This window comes from Chelonoidis abingdonii, chromosome 22, assembly GCF_003597395.2.
Source record: "Chelonoidis abingdonii isolate Lonesome George chromosome 22, CheloAbing_2.0, whole genome shotgun sequence".
Lineage (NCBI taxonomy): Eukaryota > Metazoa > Chordata > Testudines > Testudinidae > Chelonoidis > Chelonoidis abingdonii.
This window is the reverse complement of record NC_133790.1, coordinates 845,346-859,377: the sequence shown is the minus strand read 5'-3', so window position 1 is coordinate 859,377 and position 14,032 is coordinate 845,346. Positions and strand designations below refer to the sequence as shown.

The 14,032-nt window shown below is 48.5% G+C and overlaps 1 protein-coding gene across 3 annotated transcripts in view; it reads right to left on the bottom strand.

Moving 5' to 3' along the window:
- Positions 1 to 14,032, bottom strand: part of TTC28 (tetratricopeptide repeat domain 28) — a 484,889-nt gene that overhangs the window by 27,447 nt on the left and 443,410 nt on the right. For all 3 annotated transcript variants that reach the window (XM_075059934.1, XM_075059935.1, XM_032769852.2), the window contains exon 13: positions 12,027 to 12,171. In XM_075059934.1, the coding sequence (XP_074916035.1) occupies positions 12,027 to 12,171 (145 nt within the window). The remainder of the gene's footprint in view (positions 1 to 12,026; positions 12,172 to 14,032) is intronic.

Below are 14,032 nucleotides of genomic sequence, written 5' to 3'. Positions count from 1 at the left end.
TCTCTGCCTCATCACTAGTCTCCTAAACTACTTCTGAAACTATTTGCTGGCTCACTAATCTGGACTTGGTCTAGAAGTTGGTCCAATAAAAATATTACCTCTCCCACCTCATCTCGTTAATATCTTGGGACCAATATGGCTAGAACAACATTGCATAATCTGGATTTGGTTCTTTGAAAGTTGCTAATCTCCTCTCTTGCTATGCATAAAGTGACTAACCGCCCCTCCCACTTCCACAAACATTGGCCCCATGTGATGCTTTATGAAAGGACCATGACCATTTATATCATTAATATTGCCACTGTTAGACAATTGCAACAAATCTTTTACAAAGTATACCATTGTAAGATGTCAATGGAAAAATTATGATTTGCTGAGTATGATTATCATGTTTGTATGCATGTATCATCTTTGTATCTAAAGTTACGAATACTGACTATGTACCAGTATTTCAAATGTGTTTGCTCCTGGGGTAACACCCACAAGGTAATTTACATCCAGTCTAGCCAGCACATTCTGAATGGATCATTCAAATTGATGGCCCATTACAGAACACAGTGGGCCATAGAGTTGACCCAGCCTCGTGAGCCTTCCTGTGGACACTTTAGCCAAAATAGGGGTAATGGCTGCTCCTATGAGTCATCAAAGCATGCAAGGTCATGTGACTTGCTCATGTGACCCTGGACTCCATCTTGTGCCTATAATTTTCCACAAACTAAGACTGAGAGCAGTCCCTCCACATGGGAGAAGGTAAAAAACAAACAAACCCCACCCTGGAAACGTGGCATCTTCGGCTGTGACCCACTGAGGCATAGTGACACCCTCTACACAGAAAGAATGTGTTCTTTTGTGCTGCACCACTGGAGTTTGTGAAGCACTTTAGATGAGAGAGTGAGGGTGGGAGAGCGTACGAGGGATCTAGATGCACAGGGGAGAGTGGCATTGACACAGCCGGTCAAAAGTCGAAAGGTTTTGCATAAACATGTTCCGGAAAGAATTCTTTTGCTGTCAAAATTTGAAATTTTGATGAAAATTTCAGTTCACTAGAGAGCAGCAGGTGGGCATCAGCAATATTTTACAGCTGCTCATTAGTACTTCAGCTCAGTAAAACTTCTGCTTGCAGCCTGCATGCGGCAACTGGAGAGGGCACTGCATGTAATGGGAATTCTCTGTTTCTCATTCCCCTCGCTGCCCAGAGGCTGTGGTGCTCATCCATTTTCGTTTCCTGCACATCCTCTCTGTTGCATTCTGTATGTTCCCTTAGCCTCAGTCCTCACATTTGTGACCTGTGTTGTCATAAACAGATAGCTAAAGGTTAATGTCTCTTTCACCTGTAAAGGGTTAACAAACAGTGACCTGCAACACCTGACCAGAGGACCAATCAGGAGACAAGAATCTCAGTGGAGGGAAGCCTTTGTTTGTGTTTTTGGGTTTTGCGGGTTCTCTCTGGGGTCTGGGAGGGACCAGACCTAAGCAGATTCCTCCAATCTTTCTAAAAAAATCTCTTCTGTTCTAATTCTAATAAGTATCAGGATAAAGGCGGCTTTAGTCTTTTTAATTGTTTTTCTTTATTTGCAAATGTGTAGTTTGCTGGAAGTATTTTAAATTGTATTTCTGCTGGAGGAGGTTTTCTTTCTAGTGTCTATAATCTGAAAGACCCTGTAATATTCCATCTTGAATTTACAGTGATTATCTTTACTCTTTCCGTCTTTTATTAAAAACTTTCTTTTTAAAGACCTAATTGATTTTTTACCCCTTGTTAATGCTAAGGAACTGAGTCTGTACTCACCAGGGAATTGGTGGGGAGAAGGAGTAGTCGGGGAGGAAAGGTGAATTTCCTCTGTGTTTTAAATTGACGGAGCTTGAATCTGTCTCTCTCTCCAGGATAACCCACGGAGGAAAAACCTGGTGGGGGGGGGGAAGGGGGAGGAGAAACCTGATTTCTCTGTGTTGTGATTCAAGGAGTTTGAAGCACGGTGATCTCCTGGTGTACCCAGGGCGGGAAAGATCTGGAAGGAAGAAAAGAGGGGGAAGAGAAATGGTTTATTCCCCTTTGTTGTGAGACTCAAGGAATTTGGGTCTTGGGGTCCCCCAGGGAAGGTTTTGGGGAGACCAGTTTATCAGGCACTCCAAGTCCTGATTGGTGGCAGCTTATCAGATCTAAGCTGGTAATTAAGCTTAGAGGAATTCATGCTGGTACCCCATTTTTTCTGGACTCTGAGGTTCAGACTGGGGAAGATACCATGACATGTGTGCTGCAGGTTTCATCATTTATATTATTCCTCAGCTGGACAGTGACTGACATGGCCCCATGCAAGAGCCCCAATGGTCTGCATTTTTAAATAGCTTTATTTTGAGAACCTTCCCATAAAGAATTGTAAAATCAATCACCCCCAGGAGTGGGGGTGGATTGGTAAAATAAATCCCAGGCCTCACTTCCACATGACTGTTGTCAAGATACTCAACACTTCTCATTCTGATAGCACAAAGAAATGACGCTACCAAATGCACCAGCAGTGGGACTCCCACCCAGAGATTCTGCAATTGCATGTTTAGCAGATGTTGAAACAGTAAGTTACAAACCCAAGCACTGCTAAAAATGTCACACAGCACTTTGCCCTTCTCCACAAAACTGGGCAAAGCTTTTCAATACTGGCTTAGAATCCAGCCCTGAAAAAATCAGTGAGGACAGGCGCCACCTCAGTTACTGTTTCCAATGAACCCAGGTCCTCAGGGTGCCAAGAACCTGGACAAGGCGCCCAGTTATATGTGGCCGTTAATTCATTAGCTCTACTCATCCGCACTAGGATGTTAGGAAGACAACTTTCTCTCCCCCACCGAGTATGGACTCAGCACATTTATCTGCTTGCTGTTAGTATCTCCTCCTCTAGTCTCCAGAAGGTTTAAATGGAAAGAGACAGACAGGTTGTCATCAAACATAAGAACATAAGAATGGCCCTATTGGGTCAGACCAAAGGTCCATCTAGCCCAGTATCCTGTCTTCCGATAGTGGCCAGTGCCAGGTACCCCAGAGGGATTGAATAGAACAGGGAATCATCAAGTGATCCATCCCCTCTTGCTCATTCCCAGCTTCTGGCAAACACAGGCTAGGGACACCATCCCTGCCCATCCTGGCTAGTAGCCATTGATCCCTCCTCCGTCGCCCATTCCCAGCTTCTGGCAAACAGAGGCCAGGAACACCAAAACAGACCAAGACACAAACGGCATAGTCAGTAGCTGCTGCCTCTGGTCCTATTTAAGGATGAAAAAGTGAATTAATTCCATTTTAATCCATTTCATCATGTTTTATTGACTACGACCAGAAACAGCACCCCAAAGTGAGCAGCTCTGTAGCTCACATACAGCTTAGAACAAGAAGCACTGAAACAACATCTACACCACACAAACTAAAAGCAGCAAAACTGATCTCAATCACAAAATGGACAACAAATTGCTGAGCAAACAGATGCCTCAATGTTAGAGCAGCAGGTTTAGTATGGGCCTTTAAAGCAACATTTCATTTAAACCTGAGGCCTTTAGCACATGCCCATATGGGACTTTAGCTTCAACTTGACCTGATTTTGGAATTAACCAGTTCAACGTGTGTTGCTGTATTTCCGTTGAGACCTCTTGTTCTTCCCCAAGCATGCGCCAGGTGTTCAGGATTCTCTGGCAGGATGGAGACCAGGGCTCAGCACTCAGGACTATAATTTCTTTTGAGTGACACCGTTTTAGCTGCCATCAGACATAGCGAATATCTGTTTTGACAGGAAAAACACAGCTACTCATGCTGCTCAGCAAATGAAGATAAAACTGCCCCACTCCATTCTGAGTGGAATTCTGAATTACACTCCAAGCTCCCCAAATATGTACCTCTTCCTAATGAAAATCCTGGCTCCCGCACAAGCAGCACTGGACATAGCTTTCTCAAACATTTTGACTTGTATTGTGTAGGTAATAACCTAGAGAACATCTCTGGCTCCAGACAGATACATTGTTCTTGGGAGGAATAACACTCACATTCTGCCTCTCTCTCAAATGATTGACCTACTTTGCCCCTTTTTAGATTCCTTGATTTAGAGATAATTTCATTCTCCCAGTGTCTCTTTCCCCTTTCTGAACAGTTCATGGCCTGACTTGTCAAATGAAAAAACAAACCCCTTTTCTAAAAAGGGGTTTGAAAGCAGCACGAAATGACTGGGCCTGCATGTGCTGAGTAACCAGGAAGTCTGGAGGGAAAGCACTGGATGTGCGTACATTAGGAGAGATGAACTTGGTGCATTTTATTGCTTTTGCCGAGTTCTCCACAAACAGCTCGGATGATACACCTCTGTCCTGACCCACAGCTCCCCCATCCCAGGCCTGAGCCTCTGAGCAGAGATTTTAAGTCATGACATGCAGCAGTTTTTAATGCTGATAGCTGTACTTCAGATTGAGACCCACTGATCTCAGTTCACTGATGACTTGAAGAATAACAGGAATCTCCTGTGGGATTCTCTAAGCTTAGCTCACAGACCACAGCAAAAACCGAGCAACATTAATAAGGGTCTTAAATTTCCTCTGGCAGCCACCCACTGCTGGAGGCAAGGCAACAGCTAAGGAAGGGTAAGCCACAACGGAGGCAGGCTAGACACACAGGTAGGCAGTTAGAGAGAGAGAGCAAGAAAGAAACTTTCCCATGTGAAATGGCAATAAAACGGCAGAAGGAAAAGAAAGATTTTCTTTTAAGAAGAGTTAAAAATAGTCACTGACCTCGTGCTGTTTATCCTGCCCTCCTTGCAGCTCTATAGTTCACCCTGCTTCACTGACTGGAGACAAAGATACAGGGTCAGTCTCTCTGACATCCAGCTGCCTCAGGAGCCTTCCTGAGAAAAATGTCCTCTCCATTCTGACATATTGTTTACAAGCACCAACGGCTCCTTGAGGGAGGCCTCCCCCTGCACACTGCCTGTGGTGAACCAGCCTGCGTGCTCTGTAGCTAAATTTACCAGCCTCTGCTCAATCTTGCCTCTCTCTGCAGAGATCAAGTTGACAAGCAGTAGCTTCCCACCAGGGGGTTGTTGTTTTCCAGAAATTTTTTTTTTATATATTCCGTTTGACTTACTGCTCCAGGAGCTTTAGCTGCAGGCAACATAATGAGACTATCTAAGCCATTGTGACATGTGCCTAGCAGAATTTTCCCTTTGTATGGGAAACCCCCAGGGTTTAATATTTTTTCATGATAGCTGCATGTGTGTTAGGGAAACAAATAAAATTATGAGGCTCATTTGCATTTCACATTCCTCCAAGAGCTATTTTCAGGGGCGAGTTTAAACAAAAAGAAGCTGTTCAATGAAAGCAATGGAGGCAAGGCTTTGAACAGCAAAGCATGGGATCCCGTGCTCTGCATCAGGCCAAGCACATGAACACCACTGGCAGCCATGAGGTTCCAGGTCCCAGCACAGGATGGTGGCTGTAAAGGCCATGTAATTGTTTGCCTTGGTGGCTGATGAATTGCTGGTAGTATGACTGAGCCACTGGGCACCAGCAATGGGGTCAGCCGCTAAAATGCTGACAAGCTGCTGGTGTGGGTGGTCTCTCTTCTTAGCAGTCACTGTGCTATGGACACCAGTGAGGCGCTGCCGGTAACAGGATTGGATATCTGAGCAGAGACGGAGCTGCCGTTTGCTGAGGTGATGCATACATGGTCTGCCACCTCTGTCCATCCCCCACAGGATTAGTTATTGTAATGCTGGGCAGGAGGCTCTCCAAGGCTTTATCTGCAGCCCCTAACCCCAGGGACAGCAGCCACAGGGTACCCCGAGTCAGTCCCATAAAATTACAACACAGGGCCCAGCCGTGATGCTCCTCAGGCTGGAGGGAGATAGCAGGTGCCAAGAACACTAGAGATACTGTTAGAGATCCACTGCCAGCCTAGCCCTAGCCCTTTGGACAAAAGCTGAAGTGCAGCTCCCAGATTTAGCTTATTCCAGGCCCTCGCAGAAGCCAGCACAGAAAGCCTACCCAGCAAATGGCTCCTCTCAGAGCTCTCTAAAGGTTAGGAGCCTTGGACTAGAATCATCACCAGTAACGTTACTCCCCTCCATGAGCAGGTTCCACCTTCCAAACTGTAGCCCATCGGGCTGGCTTGCCTTCATTATATTCACTGCTGTGCCTTCATTATATTCTGTTTGCATTATATTCAGCGGTAATGCAAGGAATCTATAGGTCTGTACCCTGTGAGACATTACCTCCAGCAGTTAGCATAAGGCTTGGGGCCCATGAATTTTGGCACAGATAAATGATCTAATGGTCACCCCTGAGTTTTGGGGAACTGAAAATAAGGTGTGCAAGGAGGATATTGACCATAGTGACACCTGCCAACCACAGAAACATGAGTAAACATCCGGAGATGACTAATCACAGGAGCATTAGACATGGTGGCATCAGCATAACATACTATAAAAGTTGCATCCCAGCCTAGGGAGAAAGACGTAGCCCTGGGAGGTGCCAGAATAATGGCCACTGATGATGAGGGGGAGGTGATGCGGAAGATGATGGCTGACATTTCAGGTTGTTCTACAGGAGATGGTGTGAATATATGATGTGCAGATGTACGTTCTGTAGTATCTCCATCTACCTTACTGAGCTGGGGTGTTTGTGACTGAGATAAACGTATTAATAAACTATTTGCAAATTCAGAAGTGCTCCTATGGAGAGAGTGTTGCCGCTCTGCACACAATACTTTGAATAATACTGGGCCTGATCTTGGGACAAATACCTGCCAACCTTCAAAGTGATCATTCGGAATTCTTAAGTAATCAATGTAATTAGTACATAATCTATAGATCAGGCTACAGAATCCTGGCCATGTTCTCTAGGAGTTACGTGCATTGGTGCAGGGGTATGGGGGAGCTTACAGTGGCAGGCACTGAGCCCAGGCTCATGGCAGTTACATCTCCAGCTATGAAGCACTTCGTACAGGCAGGACCACTCTCTCTAAAATAACCCTGTATCCCAGAGACTCCCTGGGGGTGGCTGGGAATTGTTTCTCTCCTCAGATGGCCAGCATTGTGCTCCAGCACAATCACGTGTCTGTTCTCCCTGCTGTCCTAGCTTTAGAAAAGAGCATTAATGTCTGAAAAATTACCCTCACCTTTTCTGCTTAGAGATTCAAGAAGGGAGAGTTGGGCCTGGTATTTTCCCTGTTGGGTTATTGCTTTGTGACACTGGAACCTGCTTGAGGATCTCAGACACCAGGTGGTCTGAAGTTCTCGGTATGATATAACACTTTGCATTTGGTAATGCTTGCTATTAATTAATTACTAACTAGCTGTATAAAGAATAAAATCCACAGTTCAGACATTCCCTCTCTCTCTGTCATGCTGCCATGCAACCAGATCCACACCTCCCTGAGGAATGTGGAGTAACTGGAGTCACAGGAAAAGTAAATGACTTCGATAATCAAATACAACTTGATACAGGGACTTCTTGTGGATCACAGAGGCTAGTGGACAGTGCATTTTAAGGTGCCTGAATTGTAAAGGATCAGCAGCTGACACAATGAACTGATAGCCTGGTCTCCAGATGTCAAACAGCTCACTGGGGGTTAGTAGCTAGAGTGAGAAATCTCTGGTGACACCTAGTCCCAAACCACTGACACCTTCCCACAAGCACTGATGGTGGCAGTGCTGGCTGCTTGGGCAGCTCCCCAGAAATGCTGTTTGGGTCTTGGGAAATGTCATGGAGAATTTTTACCATCACTGTGCATCAGACAGACAGCTAGCCAGAAATCACTTTCCCACCCCTGCCTAATCACACCTGAGTCTGCGCTCACCTCACCACAAGTATCTCAACCAGGGGCAAACCAGAAGCTTGGAGGCAGGCCCAAGCATCTGAGCAGCACCCAGATACCATAGCAACTGAAAAGTGTTGGAGAGGTGAGGGTGGGTGTTCCTAGGGCTGACACCCTCTAGCTGAACAGACTGCAGCAGAGCCAGAGAATCCACTCCAGAGTCGATGTTCAGTTAGCAGTGACCCCAGCGATCTGGAAACTCAGCAGGCCCCCACTGCTGCTCCTCGTGGCCTATTGTGCAGGTGCAAATGGCTCCAGCTCCTGTGAGGCTCAGACTGGGGCTGATGTGATGTTTCATGATGGCTGATGTACGCGACTACACTATGCACATCTTAAAGATCAGTCCAAGTGTGGCTGCCTTCTTGACAGCAAAGGACAGAATGTTTCAAGAAAGCCACCAAGGCAGCGCTTTCCCCTTAAGCAAAAATTAAATCGAATAGTGGCGTAACGCCTAAGGTAAAATATAATTCCATTCCGCTTTTCAGATTCTCTGACCCAGGCCCTTAACAACATCACAGCTGCTAAACAAAGACAGTTGTTCAAATAATTATGAGCACTGCATAAAGGGGCTAATCTCTTTAGTCTTGAAGTGTCTGTGATTTATAATCTCAGACTTTTATTTTCAATATTTTTATTGAAAGGCTGAACACACAATTCTATATTCTGTCTAGGAAACCTGCGGCTGGCTTCCCAGGTCGGCTCACTTTGACAGTGCAGCACTACCCCCAAGTGGACAGATCACATAGCAGCTGCACAGGGAAATCCAGGTACCAGTTAGCACAGCTCTCTGGCTTTCATATAAAGTGGGAGAATTAAGACCTGTAGGAAAAAGAAAAATGGGGAAAGGGGATTCTGACATTCACAGGCTCCCTGCATCTCTTAGGAAAGAGGAGTCACTTCTCTGAGTAACAAAAATACACCAATTAAATCCCTCCTGCAAGAGAAGTCAGGAATGTAGGTGAGATGACAGTGCCCCTCACTAATTCTCCCTGCAGTGAACCCCCAAAGCTTGTGCAGTCTGTCTCGCTCAGCTACTGCCCCCATCGTGTACTATGCAGAATCACTGCAGACCTTCCTGATGCTTCAGCACAATTCCAGCTGGCAGATAAACTCAGACCTCTCGTCTCTGATGAGATATTATTGTGAAATTGTTCTCAGCTCTTTAGATCACTGTGATTCTGTCACATCTAAACATCCCACAGCAACTTCTCAGCAGGAACCTGAAGTCACTCCCTGTCTACAGCGGTGGTGTGTGCATGTTAAGTGCAGTCCTTTTCTTGAGCAATTTCTCTCCTATGCCTTGTCCACACTCCACATTCCCAGCAGGTCTCTCGCACACGGTGCTGCTCCCAAGCACCCCAGATTAGTTGGGCCCTTTAACAGCATGTGGCTGTAGCAATGAGACCATGTGGTGTGATTCTACTTGTCAGCTGTCTCCTGTTCTCCCCCTTGCTCACCAGCACCAACAGCTCTCCCTGCACTGTACACTCAAGATCAGCCTGACAAGAGTGCCCCCAGAAACCTCACATCTCCATGTGCCCCAAACCACTAGAGTGACAGTAATATCCTGCCTCAGCTCCAGAACAGCCAGCAACCCAACCTGTGCCCAGCACAGAGCACATCCCAGCAGCGTCTCCTCCCAGCCTGTGCCTAGGGCCCTGGCTAGCACTTTCTTACTGGCTATGCCAGGCTCTTGTTGTAACACAGCATTGCAGGATGGGTGGGGAACGGAGAGGAGGACGAGGCTTTCGAGTCTACTCAGACTCACACCATTCGATATACAGAAGCCTAAGGAAACCTGGGATGAAAACACCCTTCACATGGCAGTGCACTAGAGAATGCAGGCTCTGGGGATTCACTGACTCCGTCAGCATGTTGTTTAACAGCATAAAAGGAAATGAGAACTATCCTGTGGTGGTATAACTTGCATGGCTTTGCAATAGGTGTGGAGCATAATTCAAGACAAGCTAGTCTGGCCTCTAGTTAGAATGCTGTCTGCAATTCTGGTCACCTCTTTCTCAGAAGGACAGAGCTGAGATTGAGACGGCAGCGCAGGGGACAGCCAGGTTTGGGCTGGGGTTAGGGGAAAGGAATCACCCTTGGCCTTTCTCAGCCTTGAGGAAGGGAATTCTGGGGGATCTAATGAGGGTGCAGGAGGAGCATCAGAAAGGAGAGTTGCAGAAAGGCTGGGGAGCAACCTTAAAGTCAGTCCTGGAAAGTACAGGGTCAGTGGGCTGACAAGCAGGAGTTAACAGCAGCAACTGGCAAACAGTCAGCAATTCCACGGTGGCGTACTCCAGGGCTCTGCCAACAGTAGCTATCCACCTGCATGGCCCAGGAGAGGGGTAAGGGAGCATCCTCACTATGCAGATTGTCATTTATGTTTGAGGCAGCACCTAGACCTACTCATCAGGATGGGTGTGATACAAACGCAGAGTAAAGCATGAGCCCTGCCCCAAAGAGCTTAAAGGCAAATAGACAACAAGCAGGCGAGGGGAGAGCAAAGATCCCGCACACATGCAAAGAGATCAGGGAGTAACTAGCAAAAGGCTTCTTTATATCAACCTTCTTTTACCCTTGGCCTGCTTGCTACATGTTCCGCATTCAACCTCGGAAGTCGATTCTCGTCTATCACTAACTCAAGCCTCTTCAGAGTTTGAAAAGGGAGCCCAGAGAGGGGACGTGACTTGCCCCTGGTCACTCAGCAAGTCACTGGTAGAGCTGGGATTAGAATCCCAGTCCCCAGACTCCTCACCCGGAGTTCAGGCAGAGATCTTGTTAGTCTGGTAGAATTCCATTCCATACCAATGGTGCGACATCTCATTACATCCACTCCGTGTGATGTGCTCCTGCGTATGACCACCGTGGCACTGTGCTTCATGTGGCACCTTTCCAATTCTCTGCATGTGATTAACTGATACTTGGAACACCCCATCACACATCCAGCATGTGACCAACCCCTCTGCACTAGACACTCCACACATCCCATACCTGCTGCATGGAACACCCTGCCACAGAGCACCCTGTCTCTGAAAAGATGCAGCAGAAATTCACAGGCTCAGAGATGGGCAGTAAAAACATCAAGAGCCCTGGAGAGGCTCTCTGGTAAAAACACAATATGGGGGAAAGCTGAGGAATCTAAGAAGACAGTAATAGTCAGACCTTCTCCCGCTCCCTGAAAACAAGCTGCCTGGGAGTGCTCTGCACAGGATGTTCAGTCAGCCAGAGCTCAGTGGATGTCACGCTTATCAGCATCCTTAGAAAGGGGCGTGGGGACCTGCCTGGCAAGCAGGCCTGAGCTTTTGATGCTACCCACTGAGGGAGCCAGGGATGATTTCAACCTGCAGCTACTCCATTCTACAGGTCACCCTGTAGCCAGACTGCCCCCTTTTCCAGATCCCATCTCCTCGCCCAGCCCCTCTTTTGGTGGGTCAAGAAAAATGTTTCACTCTGTACCCAGGGGCAGGCCATGCCCATGGCCCAAGACCCACCAGCACAGACCAAGATGAGTCAAACACGTGGGACTCCTACATGGAAATCCGCAGGCACAAACCCCCACCCTCAGCATTTCAGACAGTGCCCCAGCCTGGGGTAAGTGAATGCATTAATGCAGCTGCACTAGCTGCCCCAGGCAGTGGAAAGCACAGAGAAGAGGCTGGGCAGAGGGCTCTTTTATCGCTGTTATGTGAGAACAGATACACTGGCAGGGTTTGGGTTCTGTCTGGAAACAAGTCACAGGAGAAGGTAACAATGAATAGTCCTGGACTGAGAGCCTGGGACACTGAGGCACTCTTTATCCTAAGAATGGATACAGCATAGGCATTACGAGGGCAAGCTTCCCCACGAATGTGGCACTCCCTGAGATCCCTGTCCAAAGAGGGATCTCCTTGAGGGGGAGAAGAGAGTTCACTCTTTATGAAACTCATTTCACGTCGGGTCCACTGAACAGCCTCCCATGTGAAGTACTTGCAGTCGCTATTCCTCTCCTGGATTTAACCCAGAAATGCTCCATATAACCAACTCCCTGAGCTATCCAGTCACCCAGCTGCCTCGCGCTGGAACCAGGCACCCACCGGTGAAAGGTTCTGTGCTTCGTTCCCAAACCATGAGTTATCTAGCCTCTTCCTTTCCAGGCCCCAGAAAGTTCTGGTAGGTTGGACTCTGCAACTTTTGCCTGTAGCAAGGCACTTACCCCTTCCATGGGCCCTATCAACAGGTCGTAGAGCGCACGTAGTGGGGATTTGGAGAAGGTGCTCTGCCTCCTGGGAAGAGAGGATGTTCCATCCTTAGCAGGGCCCATGGTGCTGCTGAACAGACTAGTCATGCTCTGACAGCTCCTGCGGATAGAAGGAAAGCAAGAGGTTAACTGGAAAGGCATGGAGATTTGAAGTGGATTGCCAAGGCATCACCCCAGCTTCCCACAAGCCAGTCCCTATGCCTGCCCAGGAAAGGCTGGTATTCCAGGAGCAGCTTTCCTCCCTGGTTTGATTCTCCCATTCAGTCGCACACCACACTGAACAATGAGAGAAACCGCAGTGTGAACCAGCTGCAGACAACAGCCTACATTTCCATGGAGTTTCTCTACAGAATCAAATGTCCCAAAGTGCTGTTCAAGGCACTTAATTACATACTTGTGCGCAGTGATTGTGTGCAGGCGAACATGAGACCCATTAAGACTCATCTGCAGCCACATGGAGATTTACATAGGCGCTAGGCACCAATTAATCTGAGATGGCATCAAAAGGCAAACACGACAAAGGGAGCACTGGGCAGACACCTGTGCTTGCTGCCTTTAGTCGACATGGCCCCATACAGCTGAAAGCCTCGCTAAGGGAGCACAGCTCCCCCCCTTGGGCTGGGAGCCAGCAAGCTGCTGGCTGGGAGCTACAGCCTCAGTTAGACACAGCTGCGTCCTTCAGCCATGAGAGCGACTCTGAGAAAGCCCAACATCCCCCTAAGCCAAGCGGACAGCACTGGGCCCAGGGTAAGTCCTGTGCATCCACGGCCAAAGGTGTCACACAGCATTTCTCCACTGGGTGCAGTCAGAGCACTGGAATCTGACCTGAGAGAGTCGCAGGATATGCACGGCCACACACACACACACAGTAGACCAAAGGGAATCAGGTGTTCTGGGACCCAGTCCTAGCGCTGGCAGGAGGGAGCCAATGCCGCACATGGGCAGTCCAGGGATCAGTGAGTGGCCCCTCTCACAACTGTTACCCAAGCACTTTTCAGGGGGCAGTTCAGTGCTCAGCCTCCCAGCCCCAGCACCCAGACTCCAGCCTGCCTCACTGCAGCTTCCTCCTGAAGTGAGTGCAGGACAAAAACTCAGTGGACTCCTCAATCCATGGCCCTGCAGGTTCATCTCCTGGCTAGTGTTCCATCTTTGCCACCTCATTTCGTTGCTGGGAGACACTCTGCTCCCTCGTTTCTGCTCCCTGGGGGCAGCACAAACTGCTGCTTCTCCCAACCATGGCCTGGACATTTAGAGCTGCACCCTCTGCACTAGCTGGCACTGCGGTTCATTGCTGAGGTCCAGACGTGAGCACTGCTAGTGCCACTGTACAGTGTCTAAATACCAGCCCCCAAAGCTGTGCCCTCAAAATGCCCCTGTGCCACTGCACCAAACCCTTCTCCCCAGACCTGGCCCAAGAGGGGCTGCTGAGTTGGATTCCTGGCAGCCCCTTCTGCACACAGCAAAGGGTCTGTTCTGAGTCAGCTTTCTCTCAGCATGCAGTGACCTCCAGCAGGCTGCAGCCTGACAAGATCCTCTGTGCCACTCACATTCACAACCCGGGGCCATTCCCTGCTTCTCCCCAGCCTGCTGGGCTCTTTCCTGCACAACATGTACTAGGACAGTGGGGTGGGTCTCACTTTTAATACAACAGCTCCTGTAGTTTTCCAGGCCCAAGCCATCTCCTGCCTGTACTCTCTTACGGCCCCCCAAAACCCAGCCCACCTCAGCACATCACTCCCCCACTGAGCCCTCCACAGCCTTCCCTTTGTACCCTGAATCCAGTTCAAGATCCGCATCTTTGTGACTTCCCCACCTCCACCTGGATGGCATCTCTTGTCTCCCCGGGCCCCTTCACTCCAGCCGCACTGTTCCTGTAGTGCCCTTCCCCAGCTCCCATCACTGTGGACAGAACAGCCTCCCAGCACCAGCGTGCCAGGCCCCATCCACTCCTCATTCACACT